Raw genomic sequence first — 20,066 nt, forward strand, 5'->3', positions numbered from 1 at the left:
AAGTTTTATTTATTATTTTATTTTTATTTATTTTTTTTTTTTTTTGGAAAGACAGATATCATAGCATGCGCTCCATGATATTTGCACATTATTACTTTGTTTACCTTACTCTTTTTGCCTATTTCGTTCATTTTGCCCATTTTGCTTACTTTGCACATTTTTCCTGTTTTGTTTCCTTTTTTTATCCCTTGTTTATTTTCATATAATGTCCAGTTCATTTAGACAAAATAAGGGTTGTAATTTTTTTTATTTTATTTTTTTTTTTGCGTGAACAAATAAGTTTAAAATAGTAGTATACACATATATATATGTATATATATATATGCGCACACACATGTATGCTTACATAGGCATGCATGTTCTCTAGTATACGTATTTCATTTAAATCATGCAGAAACAATCTGCTGCCTGCGAACAAATATGAACAGACGTATGAGTACACTGTGACATTTCATACAATCGTGTTTCCCTTTGTTTTAAAGAGGGAGGAGAGAAGACGTAAAGTTAAACGGGAAAGGAATCGAAAAGGAAGAAAAAGATAACTATAATAAATTATAACTGCAAAGAAGTGAAGGAAACATCTTTTCAAAAGTATGCGTAACTCTTACAAAACGGAAATATCAAAAAATAATTTTAATTTATTTGGATCATTTTACTCAGATTATACAAAAAAAGATAACAACGATGAAATAATAACAAGTGAGCAAACGGCAAAAGAGGAAAATCATACAGACGAGAAGAATAATCGAAATCAGATCAGCAGGGATAGTAACACTAATGCTACTACTAGTAGTCCTAGTACTACCACTACTACGATTAATAATAATAATGTTATTAGCACGAACAATAACAACGTTGAAGGCGAACATGAGTTATTCATGGAAAAAGAACAAGGTTGCAGTTCCAATAAAAATTTTTACAAATCGGCAAAATTATTTTATGATAGTAATGTATCATTTGAAACGAATACAAAAAATAACAAAGATTTATTAGACAAGAATTATTTCACCATTGCACACTCATCTATCTTTCCAGTGGAGGAGGGTTATTTATATAGCGTCAAAGAAAAAAAGAATGAAAAAATATATGAAACAGATCGTTACATAGACAATAACGGTTACAAGAATAATCTAAATAAAAATCCAAAGTTTCTAGATTCATTTCAAAACATAGATGGTAGTGATGATTACGACACCCTCGACATATTTGGAATTAACAAACCGAAACCCAAGAAGGGTTACACATCCATTAGTACTAATCGAAAATTTGAGAAAAATAATCAAGATGAAGAAGAAGAAGATAACGATGTTATAGTGGAAGAACGTGATGAGGTGCATCAACATGAGGTAAAAGAAGAAGAACAATTGAAAAGTAGCGATAACAGTAAAACGAGAAATATACACCACGAGCTTGAGTGCGAGTCGAGCTGCTCAACTGGAGGTAACTTGGTGGGAGAAGAAAAATTAAAATCAGAGAGGGGGGGAAATCATAATAATTCCAAAATATATAAAGAGGATAAACATATATATGACGAAAAAACATTTTATTGTGAAAAATATTTATTGAAAAATTTTTTTTCGAAAATTTCAAAATGCATATCAAATAAGAGCGAAGAGGAGGGAGGAAAATATGAAAAGAAAGAAATTGGAAGTGATGACAAACAATCGTCTACAAATTTTAACAAAAAATGTGGTGGAAGTTTAATATCATACCATTCCCCTTACGAATTAAAAGAATATCTAGACAATAAAAAAATGAAAAGTCCGACAGAAATGTATAAAAGTGCTATGGATAAATTTGATACTTTGGAAAAATTCCCATTCATTGAGGAAAAAAAAAACATGTATGAGATTACGAACGAAATTATTGATAAAGGAAATAAAAACAGTTCACATAAAAATGATAATATCAACAGAGGGGTAGATCAATCATATATGTCCTATATGAATCAATATGCAAACACGATAAATGAAAATAAGGAAAATGCGTCAGAAGAAAACAGGAGTAGTAATTATAACTCTACCAGATACTACCATTATATAAGGAATATGCATCAATCGAATGAAGATTTGATCAGTGAATCAGAAGGAAATGTTATTTCTCAAAGAACTTGTCATGCTTTAGCAAATGGAGATGAAGAGACACATACGAACATGATGAAGGGTCATGACAAAAGTAGTGAAAAAGAGATCAAGGAAGAAATGAATAATACAATGAGTAAAAAGGAGGGATATCAGATGATTGATCATCAACATAATGAATACTTGTTTTTAGATGACCCTAAACATTTCTCAAGTATTAATTATTCGAAGAATCAGGAGGAATCTGAAATTATTCAAAAGGAAGAAAATTTGCACAAATATTATTCCATGTTGCAGAAACTTCCAAAAAAGGGCCATGTAACTTCATCCGCAGTTAGTAATGTGTATCAGAGTGATGAAAATAACAACACGAGCAATATTAAAGGGAATTGTACTGTGAACAACTCTAACATGAATGATAACCACGAAAGGAACGAAAATAGTGGAAACAGAGACAATAATAGTAATGATATTTGTATAAGTGATGATAATAACGATGGTAAGAAGGATGACAAAGACGATGACAAGAATGATGATAATAATGAAGTGATATTCAAAAGTAGTTTAGCTGTAGAAAACAATTGCACAGATAAGGAAGGTCTAGTAAGTGCTGATGATGATGGATTAACGAATGATAATTCTTACCCTCATTATGCAAATCAAAATTGTGCTTGGAATAAAATAAATTACGAAAAGAATAGTTACAGCAGAGTTAATAGTCAACAAGGAAACAATACCAACAATCCCATTTTGAATAGTAACACGTTAAGCCAAGAATCAATCAGCGTAGATAAAAATAAAAGTGACAATGGGGGCGAAGATGTATCGATGTGTGTTAAGCAGTTTGGACATGTAAAAACTGCTAATTGTGAACACAGTGATGTTAGCCCTTGCTTTAGCGAATCATTGAAAGGAACATGTAATCCCTACATAAACCAACGTGCCTTAAAGAAAGAAATACTCCAAAGTCAGTACGAAGATGTATGTAGAATTAATAGCAAATATGACAAGTTTACCTTTGATTTTTTTAAAGGAGAAAAACAAGTTCTAAATTCCAATAAGGAAAATATAATTAAAGAAAATAATTCCGATGAGAAGTGTGGGCATTATGGTACTGGATCACATAAGGGAAACTTAATGAATGTATGCACAGCATGGAATAAACGAGAAGAAGAAAGCGATGTGGATGCTGGTGAGGAGTTTGTGGCAAATGAACATGAAAATGAACGTGAAGAGGACGATGAAGAAGATGATGAAGAGGATGAAGGCCAGAACGACGATTTTTTATTTCCCATGACACCACAAGATCGCCCAAATAACGAAAAATATGAAGTTTCACACAGAATGGATTTTAACGTTATCAATAAAATGAACACATTTGATTGCAATCAGGATTGTAGTTTTGGAAATTGCACATGTGGGAATTTTAGCCGAGAAATTTTCTGTCAAAACACGGACCAATTGAAGTGCGAACATAATTGTTATCACAATCAGAGAAGTAACCAGGAACAAATTTATATGAACAGGAAAGAGCGTATTTTAAGTGGAAATATGTCTGATGGAGAAAATAACATTGAAAATAATTTGATAAATATACGAAACGACAAAAAAACATCGTATAGCAACCCATTCAACTTAAGCAGAAATATTGCTTATAACCTTTACCGGACAGGTAATCGGAATTATTTTTTGAAAAAATCTTGTGATCATATTGAGAAGGAAAATTATCATAGTAACATAGTGAAAAATTATTTTGATATGAAATTGAAGGAAAATAATAATGGAGAAATAAAATCCACAAATTCATCTGAACAGAATGTAAGTAGTTTTAAAGGGGCATTTATTTCCATACCAAATATGAACAATTTGAATGGACAAAATTGTTCTACGAAAATTGATGTTTATGGTTATAATAACAAAAAAGAAGTGGAAGATACAGTTGATGAAAAAAATTCATATGATGAAATTGATTATACGAATGGTGGGTTAGGGGCAGGAGCAGTAGCAGTATCTGTAGGAGCTGGAGGAATGGGAGGAGGGGGAGGAAATTTGATGAGCCGATTAGTTATCGATTCAACTTCTGTTGGAATTCCTAGCTCAACTGTTATGACACAATCGTCAGCAAAAGGAACAGTTCCAACAGCAGGGAGCTGTATGACAAGTGGTGCTTCCTCTGTGGGTGTAGGGGATTATTGGGTAAATAGACAGAAAATAAGTGTAAGTAATAACAAAATTGAAATTATAAGAAAAAATGATATTAACTGTAAAAGAAGAATTATTGATTCATCACGAAATATGATTTCAAATAAATATATGAAGTATTATAGTAATAACAATATCTCCATGCTAAAAAATGGTTATTACATGGATTCTCATTCTAAATTTAATGGGTTAGAAGAAAAAGGAAGTAACAATAGAAATTTAAAAATTTCTCCACCAATTAATAGTTTAATGCCAATTGATAAAAATAACTTTTCAAATATATGCACAAAAGTATCCTTAGAAAAGACACATGGAAATTTATGTAATAACGTCATAGATTTGGAAAAGGTGCAAGAAAATAAATGTATAATTCACAAACAATTAAGTATGACTAATAAGAGTAAAAATAATTTTAATGATATTATCAATCTTGATGATGTATATGAAAGAAAATGTGAATTTTATAAACGAAATGTTGTTGATTGTGATTGGAGGAAAGAAAAAATGATGAATAAAAAAAGTACTCTATTGAATTTTTACAATGATATGGAGGATAGAGGAACAAATTCGTTATTTTCTTTAAATCAGAACCGAGATAAGTTGACCAATTACATCATAGATGTTGACAAAGTGTATGAAGATAAGTGCATGATGTCATACGATCCTACAAAAAGAAGTCAACTAAGTGGTGCAAAGATGGAAGAAACGAATGTCTTTAAAAGTGGATCTAGAACAGGTTCAAGAACCGGACCAATAACGGGTATAATAAAAAAGAGCGGTTCAATGAATAATTCCAAACTGGATAGCACAAGAGGAGAGAGAAAATTAAATCTCTTACTTGATTGTGACAGGGAGAGAGGAAAACAACATCACTTAATATATAACAGTAGTAATAACTACAAAATGATTCTAGAAAAATACAATAAAAGCAGTTTTATGAATAATACACTTGATTTTCCTTCGACGAATAAATATCCAAGTGCTAGTGAATATATTATTAATAAGACTAAGGGAAGCATAGTTGGAAATTGTGTGCCCAAGGATCAAACCCGAAGTGGAAATGGAAATGGAACTGGAAGAAGGATGAGGGGGAGAGGAAGAGGAAGAAGATGCATGTTTTATAACAAGTACCCTGTTAGTAGAGAACAAAATGCAAGTGCCAATGAAATGGGAGGGGATGAAGAGGAATATGATAGTGATGAGAATTACACGGATGATGAAAATGCTAGAAGTGAATATTTAGAAAATTACAATAAAAGCAACAGGAGGAGAAGGTTAAGTAAAGCATTCCGAGATCAACACATTTTATTTAGTAGGAATAACAACGCAATTCCTTCTAGAAAACTTCCACATGCAAGTTTTCTACATAGAAGGAAAGTTGTATCTGAACACACAGATGAAGAGGATGATAGCGATTATTACATTTACAATAAATATGGATTTAGAAAAAAAAAAAAAAAAAAAAGCCACCTTGCACAAAGCCGTCGTGGTCGTGGGCGTAATTACAACCATCATCGTACACTGAATGAAGATAGTCTTTGTAATGAAAATGAATTGGAAAAAATATCACAAATTGAAAATATAATTTCCAAAAAAATGAAAAAACGAATTTGTGGGGAAGGAGGAGAAGGTGGAGGAAATGACATTAACAGTAGTAATAATAGCTGCTTAAATAATGATGAGGATGCTGAGAGCGATTTGTATAACAATATCGAATTCGATAGAATTAAAATTGAAAATATTCTTGATGGCACACTAAAATTAGACAATAAGGGTGGAAATATTATTAATAACATACTAGAATTAGAAAGAAGAAAATACACTATCAATTGTATAATGGACAAATTGAGAAAGAGAGAAAATACTTGCGAATGTTTAAATGGTATTGAAAAAGAGCTCAAGCATAAAATTAACTCCAATATATGTGACTTATATTCTGATAAAACCACTTATAATATTTATAGCACGAAAATGTGTGTAAATTATTTCCTAGAGGAAAAAATGCATTCCCCTGAAAATAAGGAATTCATTAAAAATTTCTTTGTTGAAAAAAATACCAAAAATATTTATTTTGTTCAGATATTTAAAAAGAAAAAGAAAAGGAAAAAGAAAAATTATCTCGATGGAAATCATTCCTCAGGTGTTGAGATAAAAGTCCAAATGAGTAAAGATATCGGAAGTCTGGGACCCACATCGAGAGAAGAACCCATATATTCACCCCCAAACATGCAACACTTACCGAATTACATGGAAAAGGTAGATCAGGTGGTAGCGGAAAAAAACGAGAAAAAGTATGATATGGAAGAGGATGAAAAGGAATGTGTACAAGAGTTCTCAAAACAAATGGGTGGTGAAGTCACTGGAGAAGTGGCCACCCATGCAGTGAAGCAAGCGGCTGACGTAGAAGAGGAGAAATACAGAGACGATTCTCTGAATTTGAAGAAGGAACACAAAATGAATTACTTCAGCTACCAGTTAAATTATATAAAAAGAAAATTTTATAGTTTTGAGAAGGACGAAATGAAAAAAGAAGAACAACAGCAGGAAATTCAGCAGCAGCAAAAGCAGGAAAAAGAAGAACAACAACTACTTCTGCCAAAAGAGCCGACTTCAGAAAAACATGAAAATCAAAAAATAGAAATGTCGGAGAGAAATTTCGAGTTTTCAGTGGGAAATTTTGTTAGTGACACTTCAGAAAACAAGACAGATCACATTGGAGAAGTGAATATTCTAAAGGGTGCTAAGGAGGAGGAGCAACCTCATGATGAAAGGAAAATTATCGAAACGGGAGAAATACTTGATGAGGGAAATCTTCTACCCAATACAATAGATTCATCGGGGACGGGAAATATGATGAAGGAAAAGCATCCAAGAGAGCAAATCGAGAATGGACATCACAACGAAGATGAAATAGAAGATTATTTTGTAGAAAGAGATAACTTAAGTGATCAGGTTATAGGAATTAGCAAAAACAGGGATGATAAGAAAAAAGGGGAAAGAGAACATAGTATCGATAGTGTAATAAATGAAGAAATGGTAGAAAATGAGGAAAATAAATATGGGAAATTTTCCATACAGGAACATTTATATAGTGTCATGAAAATGCCAGGTGCACAAATCATAATTGGGGATGAAGATGAGGAGGAGGATTATTTGGATGAGTATGATGACAACGACGACGATGATGAGGAGGAGGGGGAAGAAGAGGAAGATGAAGAAGATGAAGAAGAGGAGGAAGAAGAAGAAGAAGAAAAAGAGCAAGAGCAAAAGAAAGAACAAGAGGAGGTAAAGAAGGAAGAGGACAATTTAAACAATGCAAACATGAAGAATAACGATGATCATAATCATAGCAATAATATAGACAACAACAATGACAGTGTAAAGGAGGATGATATTTTTCAAGCTAAGGAGGAAAAAATGTCAATTCACAGTAATATCCAGGAACCTATGAAACATCAGATGCAAAATAAGGAAGAAACACGAATAGCTGAAGAAGTAGAAAAAATGAAAGAAAATAATTGTGATGTTAATGAAGAAGAACAACAGGAAGCCTCTGTAAAGAGGGAGTGCCACGGAGAGAACGAAGATATAGGGAACCATAGAAAGGAAGTACAAAATTTTCAGAATGATAAAAGTATTTCCTCCTCATGTTTAGATTATGACCAAGGGGTAGGTGAAAAGAATTATAATGAACAGTGTGATATAAATGGAGAAACGAGAAAAAGAAACAAAGTAAAAGAATTTACTGAAAATTTTGAAGAGAAACATAATCAAAAAAAGGAATGTTCTCACATAAAGATTATAACAAAAAATGATAAAAATGAAGACGAATTTGAAGAAGTAATAGAAAAAAGAAGCTGTACCGTATACAGAAATAAACACAACAGTAATGAAAATTATTACACATTTGACAATCCGAATAATGTGAAAAAGGAACATGAAAATTTTGTAGAACACAATAATCACGGAATTATGAATGAATATTTTTTCAAAAAGGAAGAAGAATGTGATAATACTATAGAGGAATCGAACAAGTATAAACAATGTGAAAAAACTATCGTTAATAGTCATAATAGTAATCATGTAAAAGAAGAAAATGAGGGGGAAAAAGAAAGGGATAACAATATATTCATAGAGAATAAACAATTAATTAAGAGTACACTAAGCGGAGGGAACTCAATTAGCAACTTGAATGGAAAGTTTTTTTTTATAAAAGATATGTTACATGAAAATAATCAATATGTACATGACTGTTGTGATTTGGAAGATAATATTAAATATAAAACGTTAGATATACTTAAAAAAAATCAAATTGAAAAAATAAAAAAAAAAATAAAAAAAAATAAAAAGTTAACAAAAGAAGATTTCAAACTATTATCAGAATTGTTACATCATAAATTTTTATTAAATGAAATTAGAGCAATAGGTAATTATGAAGTTAATTATAAAAACTGTTTTGACATCCTCGAATTGGAAGAATATAAATTGAGGAAGGATGTATTGAATATGGACTGTGATTGTCTTACCATAGGACTAACAGAGCATGAAAAGGAATTTTTACATGAATTTCAACTATTTATGCCAGATATAAACATAATGGGTGACAAAAATATTTTATACATACTGCGACATTCCAAAAATGATAACAATTGTGTATTCAAGTGCTTCTTGGATGAGAAGAAGGAGCAAGAGGAGGAGCAGCAGAAGCAGAACTCATAATTTTTGTATATACCCACGTGTCACTATTATCATAACGAGTAATAACTATAGATGTTATCCTTAGTTTTGGTGTTGATAGATGGTGAATGGCCATGAGTTCTCAAAAGTGTTAAAAACTCAACAGTATTTAATTCCAAACGTGTATAGTATGTGTACCTGTGTTTGTGTGAACAGTTGAACGCTACACACATGCGCCCACATGTTTACATATATGTGTATATATATATATATATACATGTCCAAAATACGTGTGTCGTGGATTGTGGTTTCAATTATTTTTGAAGATAAATATTTTTGATTATGCAAATGCTCAATGATAACAAACTATTACAATGAACTCATGTAATGGAAAAAAGATGTTTCCCACGTACGCACGTAACCATAAAACCCCACCACCACGACACCACCCCCAGTTGTACATTATACAAATCAATACACGAAGGACATTTTAATTTCGAGTTTTTCTTCATAAAAGGAAAAAAAAAAAAAAAAAAAAAAAAAGCATACATATTACATAATATTATATGTTTTATGTCAAATGTACAAAATTTTCACTATGCAAAATTATGTTTCTTGGAGGTCATACAAATTCGGAGGTGTCTTCAAAATTTGTTTCGAAGTTACCAACGCACGTAGGAGGAGCATCGTAAGGGTTAGGAATGGAATTCTCAGCTGAAGAAATATCTCGAGTTTTGAGAAGAAAACAAAAATCTTATGGACCATTTTACGCCCATTCGAAGTGTTTCCCACCTAAGATGTTGGATTCACGAGGAGCAATGAAGCACCAAGAGTTGGAGGATTAAAAAAAAATAAATAAATAAAATGAGGTAAAATGAGGTAAAATGATGTAAAAATGGGATAAAATAAAAAAAGAATAAAAAAGAATAAAAAAGAATAAAAATGAATAACTAAATAAATGAATGAATAAATGAATGAATAAATGAATGAATATATGAATGAATATATGAATGAATATATGAATGAATAAATGAATGAATGAATAAATGAATGAATGAATAAATGAATGAATAAATGAATAAATAAAACAAAACACCAAAATGAACCAATTGAAGAACGATTTTGCTGGATATCCTTTACGAATTATTTCTCTCATGCTTAACCCCAATTTCATCACACAATGGAAGTGCTTATCGTGCAACATACACGCAAATGCGTGTAAAAGAGGGTCAACAAGAGGAAAAGATGTATTTGCATGCGATCAGATATCATCATCCCCCCTTTTTCCCTCATTATGCTTACGCATATATGTATACACACACATACATGTATATGTTGTATACAAATTGCACGTGCACATTTATACCATAGAGTAATTGATGAAGAATGAGAAAAAAAAAAAAAAAAAAAAAAGTTGCATAATTTGCAATAGGAGAGGGGAATTAAGCAGAACATTACAATTTCATTCACATTTTAGTTTTACAAAAATTTGTCGCGTTTCAATTTCCTAAGGTTTGCTCCTTTCGGTACACTTTTTTTCCCCTAGTATTATCAATGTGCCATATTCTAAGTTGCACTAAAATATAGGGGAGAGGGGGGGGGGCAAAAAAAAAATAAATAAAGACCAAGTAGCAGCAAAATAGAGGTCACATAGAAACCTCAAATGCCGCTACAAATTGTTTGCCACAACCGAAGACCGGAGGCCTAACTTTCACAAATATGACCTGTCTTATATTTTTTTTTTTTTTTTTTTTTATCAAGGATTTTCCAATTTTTAATGTATCATATAAATACATCCCGCACATAAAAAAAAAAAAAAAAAAAAAAAAAAAAAAAAAAAAAAAAAAAAAAAAAAAAAAAAAGATAAAAACAAAGAAAATCAAACAAAACAAAGCAAAAAAATGCATACTATAAATATCCTAGGGAGATGAGAAGAAAGAAAGGTTTTAGCATGAATTTCCGAATTTTACCCACACCACATTTCAATGTCTCATTTTGCAACTAAATAAAAGTATCACAGCATACTTTTATATATATGCACGTATACATATGCATATATACATGTTCATATATATACATACAATATATGTATACCTTGAAATATGATTACGCCATAGGAAAGAAAAACCCCCCTCTTTCCCTACCGTGCGTAAAACATATGTAAAATTCCCTGGACATTGTTTTATTTTTTCAAATTATGACTCTTTTTTTTTTTCGTGTCTTCATTATTTCTGTCCATATACACACGTGTAGTAAAATCACGTAGTGTATATCTACGTGGGCGTACATATATATATATATATATATATATATATATATATATATATATATGTATATGTATAAACAGATCCACGCACATGTTATATACAGAAATGACTAACATTACAACATGAATATATAAAGACATTAAATATTTTTATATATACACATAAATACACAACCGGGAACACAAATAAATTGTTTTGAAAAGCACAATTTGCCACTCTCCATTGAATTTATTCTTGTGTCGATAATACTATTTCTCTACATACGCACCGAAGGAACATACAAAGTGTCCTGAAAAAAAATTATGCAAATTGCATTATTTCCTTGTATATATGTGACACCATGAGCACGGTTTCGTCATACCAGAAAAAATCATGTCTGCGTAATGTCCTTTTTCCTAGGCTCCCAAGCTGCACCCTAAATAAAATAGAATAAAAACTCAACTGCTTTTCCCCTTAAAAAAATTCCTTGCCCCCAATGCAATAAGGGCACAGACATACATTGTGCCCCTATCGATATTTTGCTATTTTTGGCGTAGCAAATTTGACGTTATATATATTTTTTTTCGTATTTCTTTTTTGTGTTTTTTTTTGTATTTCTTTTTTGTGTTTTTTTCACATTTCTGTTTTGTGTTTTTTTCACATTTCTGTTTTGTGTTTTTTTGGCATTTCTTTTCCTGTTTTTTTTTCATCTCCTTTTCTGCTTATTTTTTATTAACCCCGCCAAGAAAAATAAAAAGCACTTGTTTTGAAAGAAAAATAAAATTTCAAAAAAATTTGTCATGACTGTTGCACGGATTTATAAACACTCCCATTGGTAAACCTATAAAATCCTAAATGAACACTACATCGCTTTTTTTTTTATTTTTTTTTATCATTTTTTGTTTTTATTACTAGTAAAATTATAATTCCATTATTAATGAAGAACCACCAGTTCTCTTGTTCAGTGAGGTAAAAATATTATTTACTTAATTATATTTTCCCATTTAAAAAAAAAAAAAAAAAAAAACGGAAAGTATATAAAAATAGCAAAAGGGGGAGAAAAAGTGAAAAGTGAACATGCATACACCACAAAGCGAGGCATGGGAAGTGTTGAACCAAGTTTTGAGGCACATTGAGCCAAGCTGTGATAAGACCACGTAAGTATGGATTTTTTTTGAAAAGGAGTAAAATATGAGGGCTGCACAATTTGAATGATCCCATCATCTCAACAGCGTTCCGAATTTGTATGATTGATATATAAAACGATATTCATTTCATTATTTGGGGAAACGTGAGATAAAATATTTTCGTATACACAGAATGAGTTGTTCACCCCCAAGAATAATAGTATATTCATATATATATGTATATTTATTTTTTCGTTTGTACATCCACATAAATATTTTTTTTTTTTTTTTTTTTACCTCTCCTTATTAGCTGCGATTTTCCTTGCTGGATAAATAAGAGCAAAGATATATACATCCATGCACCTTGTAAAACATAAAAATATAGTCCCTTTTTTTGTTTTTTTTTTTGTATAATGCTCCTTTTGCTATTACAGGAAGGTCTCAATCCTTACCACATTATCCAAGCAACATATTAGTCACGATAAGCATAGTTACAACTTTTTAAGATAGTCACATTGGGTATGTCTTACTGTACTGACCTCATTTTATTACAACCTCTCCCCTTTGCCCTTCGCACCCATACACATACACCTTTAAACTTCCCTGAAACCTAATGATAACCAGAACTGAGTATGTGTATCTCTGTCCCAATTTTTCGTTCACGAGTCCTACGATTTTATGTTAGTCTGTTTCTTCTGTTGTGGTCGTATTGTCTATGTGAAGAATTCGAAAAAATAGAATATGCTCAAGATTTGACAAAAATAAAGTACTATGACTCGTATAACCATATTGACAAAACTTATTTGAATAAATATGTTGCGAAGCCAGAATTACAAGATCTTGTAATAACAGTTAAAATTGAGAAAAATGTAAAACCGGATAATGTTTTATTTTTCCCAAAGGAAAAAACGTATCTTAAAATAACAGGGGATTGGTCAGAATACCCAAAAGAGAAAAATGAAACCATCTGTTTAGCTTTTGTGCTTAAAAAGGATTTAATAAAAAATGAAAAAGAAAAATGTCCCAGTAATATTTTTTCATCAAAAAATATATATAAAGTTTGCTATAAGGAAAATAATTATTCGATAAGGAATTTATTTTTATATTTAGAATTATCACAACCTTATTTGGAAAAACTTTTTTTATCATTCAACATCCCAGTTGTAGTAAATACAGAAAACACGTTAGTTTATTTTACGAATAATAAAAAAAAATCGAATGATGAAAAACCGTTATTAGATTTACATGTATGTTACATGTCTAATGAAGAAAATCCATATTATTTAGGAAAATTAAATTTCAATTCTTACCCATTAAATGTACAAAGAAATATAAATGATTATGATGTAATTTACACGAAATCATTTTTAACGTCAAATTGGGAATATCATATGATTATTAAAGGAGAATACATAACACCATACAACCGTGTTGTTTTTATAAGATTTCCACGAAATGTTGATGATAAGGAAAAAAAATGTCCTCCTTTTTGGAATTATGCTATATTAGGTGCAGGTGCATTAAATAAAATTAAAAAAACAGATAAATCTAATTTGACAAAAAATACCGTACAATATTTTTTTTCTAGTGATGATAATTTAACCCATTACTATATTCCATTTATAAAAAGTGATGACTTACAAACAAATGAAAGCTACCTTATTTGTTTATATTCTGATGAAAATGATTTTCACGGCATGGAAATTACCAATGTACATTTTTATATTAACACAACCGATTCGATGATTTTGATATTTCTAATCATTTTTGTTGTCGTCTTTTTGCCACTCCTCTTTTCCTTAACATATTTGTGTGTTCTATTCAAGATTAATGCACTTAAGGTTAAGATGCAGAAGCTCCAACTTTTGAGTAGGAAGGATGAAATTGAGGATAGGCTGAAAAAAGAGCTAAACCTTGATCAGTACGAGTGCATTTAAATATGCGATTGAAAAAACGGGATATATGGTTGCATCCACTGAATCGAGGTCATCATACCGAATTCATTGTTCTACCGAATGTACTGTGTACTCTATGGGACAATAATATCCCATCTTTCATTCTCTCCCCCCCCCCTTTTTTTTTTTTTTTTTTTTTTTTTTTTTTAACCCTGGATATAAGCTTGTTTATTCCGTACCTCTGCGCGTCTCAACAAATGCCTCCGTTTATCCGCATTCTTATAACGCTCTTGTCGCTCCATTTTATCATAGTCAGTTGGAATGTGTCTTTTTATACACCAGCACGTGGTATAATTAGTGCATGCATAGGGCACATCAGTATGTCTCTTTTTTTTTAATTTCACCTAGCGCTGTAATTTTTCTTTTTTTTATATACTATCGCAATGACCTTAGCACATGGCTGTCTTTTTACTATATATCTTTTGCTTCTTTTGCTTCTTTTGCTTCTTTTGCTTCTTTTGCTTCTTTTGCTTCTTTTGCTTCTTTTGCTTCTTTTGCTTTTTTTTTTCATTTTAAAAATTTATACCATTCATTTAAAATACAGATGCCTCTTTTCGTTTCATTCGCATGATCCGCCATATGTTTGATGTGGTTTGAATTTTTTTTTTTGCCGTTTTTGCTGCTTTTGCTATTTTAACTTTTATTATTTTTATTTTTTTTATATTTATTCAATTTTGCTGCAGTGATTTTATTTCTTCCATTTTATGCAAAAAGACCCCGCAAAGGTTAAACAAATCGAATGTAACACATTTTGCAGCGAAACGTAAAAAAAAAAAAAAAAAAAAAAAAAAAAAACCTACTCCATTGGAAGTAAAACTTGATGCGTATATTTTTGTATGTACAAAATGGATACGATAAAAAAAAAACTGAATTCCATTAGGTTAATTTATAAAAAGGTGTGCACTAGTTTGGGGAAGCGGATGTGTCCAAAAAAAAAAAAAACTAAGCCGCAACACAAAGTAGAATGAATTACAAATTCATTAATACATATTTAGTCATTCAGTCCCTCCTCCCCTTAGTATTCGACATATATCGAATCTGTTGTATCCAAATAATCATTCAAGGGAATGTTACTTATAGACATATTTTTAAATTTATCGTACTGCACATTTATTATTTCTCCTATTACTGAACAATTTGGATATCCCATATTTTTTAAATCCATTAAAATTTTATTTGCCTTTTCCCTTTCCACAATGGCCATCAATCCCCCACTTGTCTGAGGGTCGAACATAATTCCATACCTTTCATTTAATGAGACTTCCTCTAAGTTTATAATGTTATTACACAAATAATGATTTTTCTTATACATGGATGAAAATATATTATTTGCAATGCACTCTTGAACTCCTTCAGCAATTTTGAAGTTCTTCAGATTTATCTTGGCTCCGATAAGATTCATGGTTTCCTCTGCTTTGTCAAGTTGGGTATACACATTGTCTTTCACTTCTAACACATCTGGGTGTAATACATCCTGCTCGTTACATGGGCGATATATTGACATGTTCCTCATTTTAGTTGTAAAATAAATTTCTCTTCTCGAACATTTTATCATTTCGTTCAAATGTCCTAACACTCCAAACCCAGTTACATCCGTACAAGCTTTTGCATTATTCTTCAAAAAATATAATCCACTTTTCCTATTTGAAATCAGCATTTCATCAAGGCAGCTGTAAATCCACCTAGCTTTGGCCTTTTTACATATGTGCGCAGCCATGATGAAACCAAATCCAAACATTTTAGTAGTAATTATTATATCACCAGCTTTTACATTTCTGCTTCCTTTCGGTAGTAACAAGTAGTTCTCTCTCAGCATTTCTTGTCGCTTAAATAAGTCTTTCTGTTCTTTGCTTACTTGTACCTCATCCATGGATGTGTAATATGTTTGGTCATTCTCTGCTCCCTCTGCTTGTGCACACAGTTTTTGGCTGCTTCCTTTTTCGCTTCCTTCTTTTTCGCTTCCTCCTTTTTCGCTATCGCTTTTTTCCTCCATCTTGGCAGGCTCACTCAGCTTCATATGTCTTTTTTTCACCTTGCCTGTGACAGCCAATCCGACATAATTATCATTCCCTGCACATGTATGCCCCCCACTCAAGACACATTTCTCCTCTTTCAATTTTTGACAACATCCCGTTAAAATATTTTGCAGCCTCTGCTGTAATTTCTTCTCAATATTATCCTTCACAATTAGCACACATAGTGCACAAATAGCAGTACCTCCCATGCTGTATACATCTGATAAAGAATGAATAGCAATTACTTCTCCTAATATATATTCATCGTCAATGAAAGATTTAAAAAAGTCAATTGTCTGAACAAGTGCAGGACTCTCTTCTCCCTTTTTCGATTTACTATGTACAAATACACAACAATCATCACAGCCTTCAACGCCTAAATATACATTTGGTGAATTGTATAAATCTAATCCTTTTAACGAATTTGAAAGAACGTTAGATGGAACTTTTGATCCACACCCTCCACATGTATTTCTGTTAATTATTTTATCTATGCTTTCTTTTATGTATAAATTTACCTTTTTCAGGTTAGCACATCTTTGAGAATCCTTTTTTTCTCTGCTCTTATGTTTAACATATATGGACATCCTTCTTCCGTTTGACTCAGTTTCTTCAACTATTCGATAAGTTGTTTTTTTCTTAACAATTAATCTGTTTTCATATTCCTTCTGGTACGCATTGTACATGTATTCTGGTAGAATGGAGGTTCTAGTCTTCGTTCCGCTACTCATTCCTGATCCGCAATGTTTATCAATGACTAGTTCCTCTTTCCCACTGTTTCTCCCCCTTCCACTTATGATGCTGCTTTTGTCGTTACTCCCGCTTCTGCTAGCTATCGTGCTACTACTTTCGCTGCAATTGGAAGCAGATGCAGCATCATTTCTATGAGTCTCCTTTTGTGTACAAATTGAAGTGTTATTCGTCTCACCTTGTGAAATAAAACTACTTTTTATGGCATCAAAACAAGCTGTGATTCCTCTGAAGATAGACAGATAAAGGTTTCTCGTCGTGGAGCAGGGATTTCCCTTACCACTGTTCGTCTTGTACGAATTCCTATATTTTTGAATTTCTCTTTTTTTATGTATTAGGAGAAGTATCTTATTGTATAAAAATCTGTTGTTAGATATGTAAGAATAGCTCTTTTTAATAATATATAATATTGTCAGATAGGAATAATTTAGAATAACGTTAAATGGGTTGGATGTTGGAGGTAACAGATAAGATACATTAACTTCATTTGCATCATTGAGTCGTGTATATTTATTGACTTGTTCTATGCTAATGTATTTCTTCCTATACATATGATTATATATATTTAAATAAACAGTTTCGCATACTGTATAGTCATCGTAGTTATTTACTTGATTGAGTAAATAAAGGTAATCATCTGATACATATTGACAAAAGGAATTTACGAGTTCTTCATTTGGACATTTATGGCCAAGTAAGGATATATATGTCGGGAATCTTAAATTTGTTATATTTATACATTCATCATATATCATCGAAATTTCTTTATCACAAATATCTGTAAACTTTATTTCTTTATTTTCTCCTTCTGCTTTTATCCCTTTCACTTCCTTAACTATTAAGTAGTCTTTCCAGAAAAAATCTATTTTTTCACCTTTTGAAGAAGTTACATAAACGTAAAGAAAATTTACATGTGCATTTATTTTGATCAGCTGTTTTTGCATCTCTGAATATAAGCATTTTCCAATTTCGTTATTGTCAGTGATTAACAAAAATTGAAGAGTTCTTTCTTTGTCAGTGTGTTTTCCTTTCATATGTGCATTCAGAAAAAATGAGGGATGAGTGGTGGAAGTAAAAAGTTCAGTTTTTCCTATTTCTGATGCGTCCTCATCTAAGTCAATTCCATCACCATGATGATCGTCATCATTTGTGTTATAACAATCTGAATACACATTTTTGTATGTATTAAAAATGTCATCTACATATTTATCATTATAAGAAAAGAAATTAAAAAATTTCTTCACACATATATTTTGTAAAATGGTATTTTTACACTGATAGTATAAATGAATGCTTGTTTTTTTTGCTTTTTTATTGGTTGATTTTATTAGAGATAGATATATAACATGCACATAATAAAAAAACAAATTTTTATTTCTGAAGGGATATATGTTCATATGAGACATGTCAGTGCTAAGTAGGTCAGAACTTTTATAATCAAAATCACATAATAAAAAATCATAATTTAAATTATTCCTATCAGAAGCAAAAACTATATTCCTAATTTTTGTATTCACAGAATAAACCTTTTCGTTAATAAAAAGTATATTTCTCTCCTTACAATAATTGTATATATCTAAGTACTTATCCCTGCACACTTCCTCACATTGGACGTACCTATCTAGAAATACAAAACTGTCTTTACATATTACTATTATATTAATACCTTTCAACTCATTTTTTCTCAGGAATTTCTCTACAAAAAGCTTGCTTCTCAAGCCGAATCCAATTATCACGATGTCGATCACTGGGTCGATTTGTTTGCATATTCTCATCATTGGCTTAATTGGCGTAATTCTGTCTTTCTTGATTTTATCATTCGTTGTAGTAGTTGTGGGGGTGGGCTGTTCTCCTCCTCTTCAACAGGCACTAGAAAAGGGTAGCACATACAAAAGGAAAATGCAAAAAAAAAAAAAAAAAAAAAAAAAAAAAAGTGCGCTCTCACAATCACAGGTGTGAACCAAACTGGTTTTACATAAATAGTGTAGATATTTTTTTTTATTATATATTTTTTCTTTTTTTTATACCGCTGTGTGGAGGTGTTTGAAATATGTATATCTATATACGTATGCAAATGTGGAAAGGTTGAGAAGTGACTTTTTGGATAAAAATAAAAATGGCTCAGCACACAATTGGGAAAATTTTGCGTAACGGCTAAAACGTTTAAACGTTAAAATATTAGAGCTTCAAAAGTTCAGAATGGTAAAAAAATTAAACTATCGAACATTCGGATAATTGTTGAATGAATGGTGAATATAGTACGCAGTAAAAAGATCTTCCTACATTGCCCAAAAGGATGTTCAAAAAATAAAGTAAAACAGAGAATAAAAAAAAAAAAGGTGGGCCCTTTTTTAAATTTCTTAAAAAATATAGCCTTGCGTTTATGTTTACGTGTATATGTATAATATGCATGCTCCTATATATTATGCAGGTATGACAACATGCTTAACCCCTGCAAATAGGGTATGTGTATTGGCATTGAATTTTCTCATTAAACAAGCTTTCAAATGAGCGTATGTGGATTCGTAACTTTTTGCAAAACATCCCAAACAAAAATTAATTCACCTGTTCTATCCTTAGATAAACGAAATGTCATCGTATGTGCTTTTCTTTTATCCCCCACATAACTATTTAGATTAAGGCAAGACGACTTTTTTTAATAGGTGCAAACAGTTAGTCGGTCAGTACTTTAAGCAGCGAATCAAGCAGCAAATCGACCAACGAACCGACCAACGAACGAATCTTCCTTCGTGGTGATAAATTTGAAAAAACAAAAAAAAAATTAACATGCATTGAATGAGAAAAAAAATTTTTACAATAAAGAATCCTTTTACATTTTTGAAAAATCTCAAATATAAAATGGTCAATATTAATGTTTTAAATGGGGAAAAAAAAAAAAAAAAAAAAAAAAAAACATGTTCTAGGAAATCAAAAATGGTGAATAATCCTGCGCATGGGCACAAGTTACAAGGACACATATACACACAAAGGAAATATGTCAATGCACATGTGC

At 31.1% G+C, this 20,066-nt stretch overlaps 3 protein-coding genes across 3 annotated transcripts; 2 read left to right on the top strand and 1 right to left on the bottom strand.

Annotated features, from left to right (window-relative positions):
* Positions 1 to 593: 593 nt before the first annotated feature.
* On the top strand, positions 594 to 9,002 carry PGO_070820 (hypothetical protein, conserved; the record flags this gene model as incomplete). Its single annotated transcript, XM_028686955.1, has 1 exon — positions 594 to 9,002. One exon carries the CDS (start codon positions 594 to 596, stop codon positions 9,000 to 9,002), a length of 8,409 nt encoding a protein of 2,802 aa, XP_028542756.1.
* Positions 9,003 to 12,965: 3,963 nt separating this feature from the next.
* On the top strand, positions 12,966 to 14,270 carry PGO_070830 (hypothetical protein, conserved; the record flags this gene model as incomplete). Its single annotated transcript, XM_028686956.1, has 1 exon — positions 12,966 to 14,270. One exon carries the CDS (start codon positions 12,966 to 12,968, stop codon positions 14,268 to 14,270), a length of 1,305 nt encoding a protein of 434 aa, XP_028542757.1.
* Positions 14,271 to 15,303: 1,033 nt separating this feature from the next.
* PGO_070840 (selenophosphate synthetase) lies at positions 15,304 to 18,828 on the bottom strand (the record flags this gene model as incomplete). The annotated part of the gene is made up of 1 exon (XM_028686957.1): positions 15,304 to 18,828. One exon carries the CDS (start codon positions 18,826 to 18,828, stop codon positions 15,304 to 15,306), a length of 3,525 nt encoding a protein of 1,174 aa, XP_028542758.1.
* Between the last annotated feature and the right edge of the window lie 1,238 nt (positions 18,829 to 20,066).

This window comes from Plasmodium gonderi (genome assembly GCF_002157705.1).
Source record: "Plasmodium gonderi DNA, contig: Chr07, whole genome shotgun sequence".
In the NCBI taxonomy this organism is placed as follows: domain Eukaryota; phylum Apicomplexa; class Aconoidasida; order Haemosporida; family Plasmodiidae; genus Plasmodium; species Plasmodium gonderi.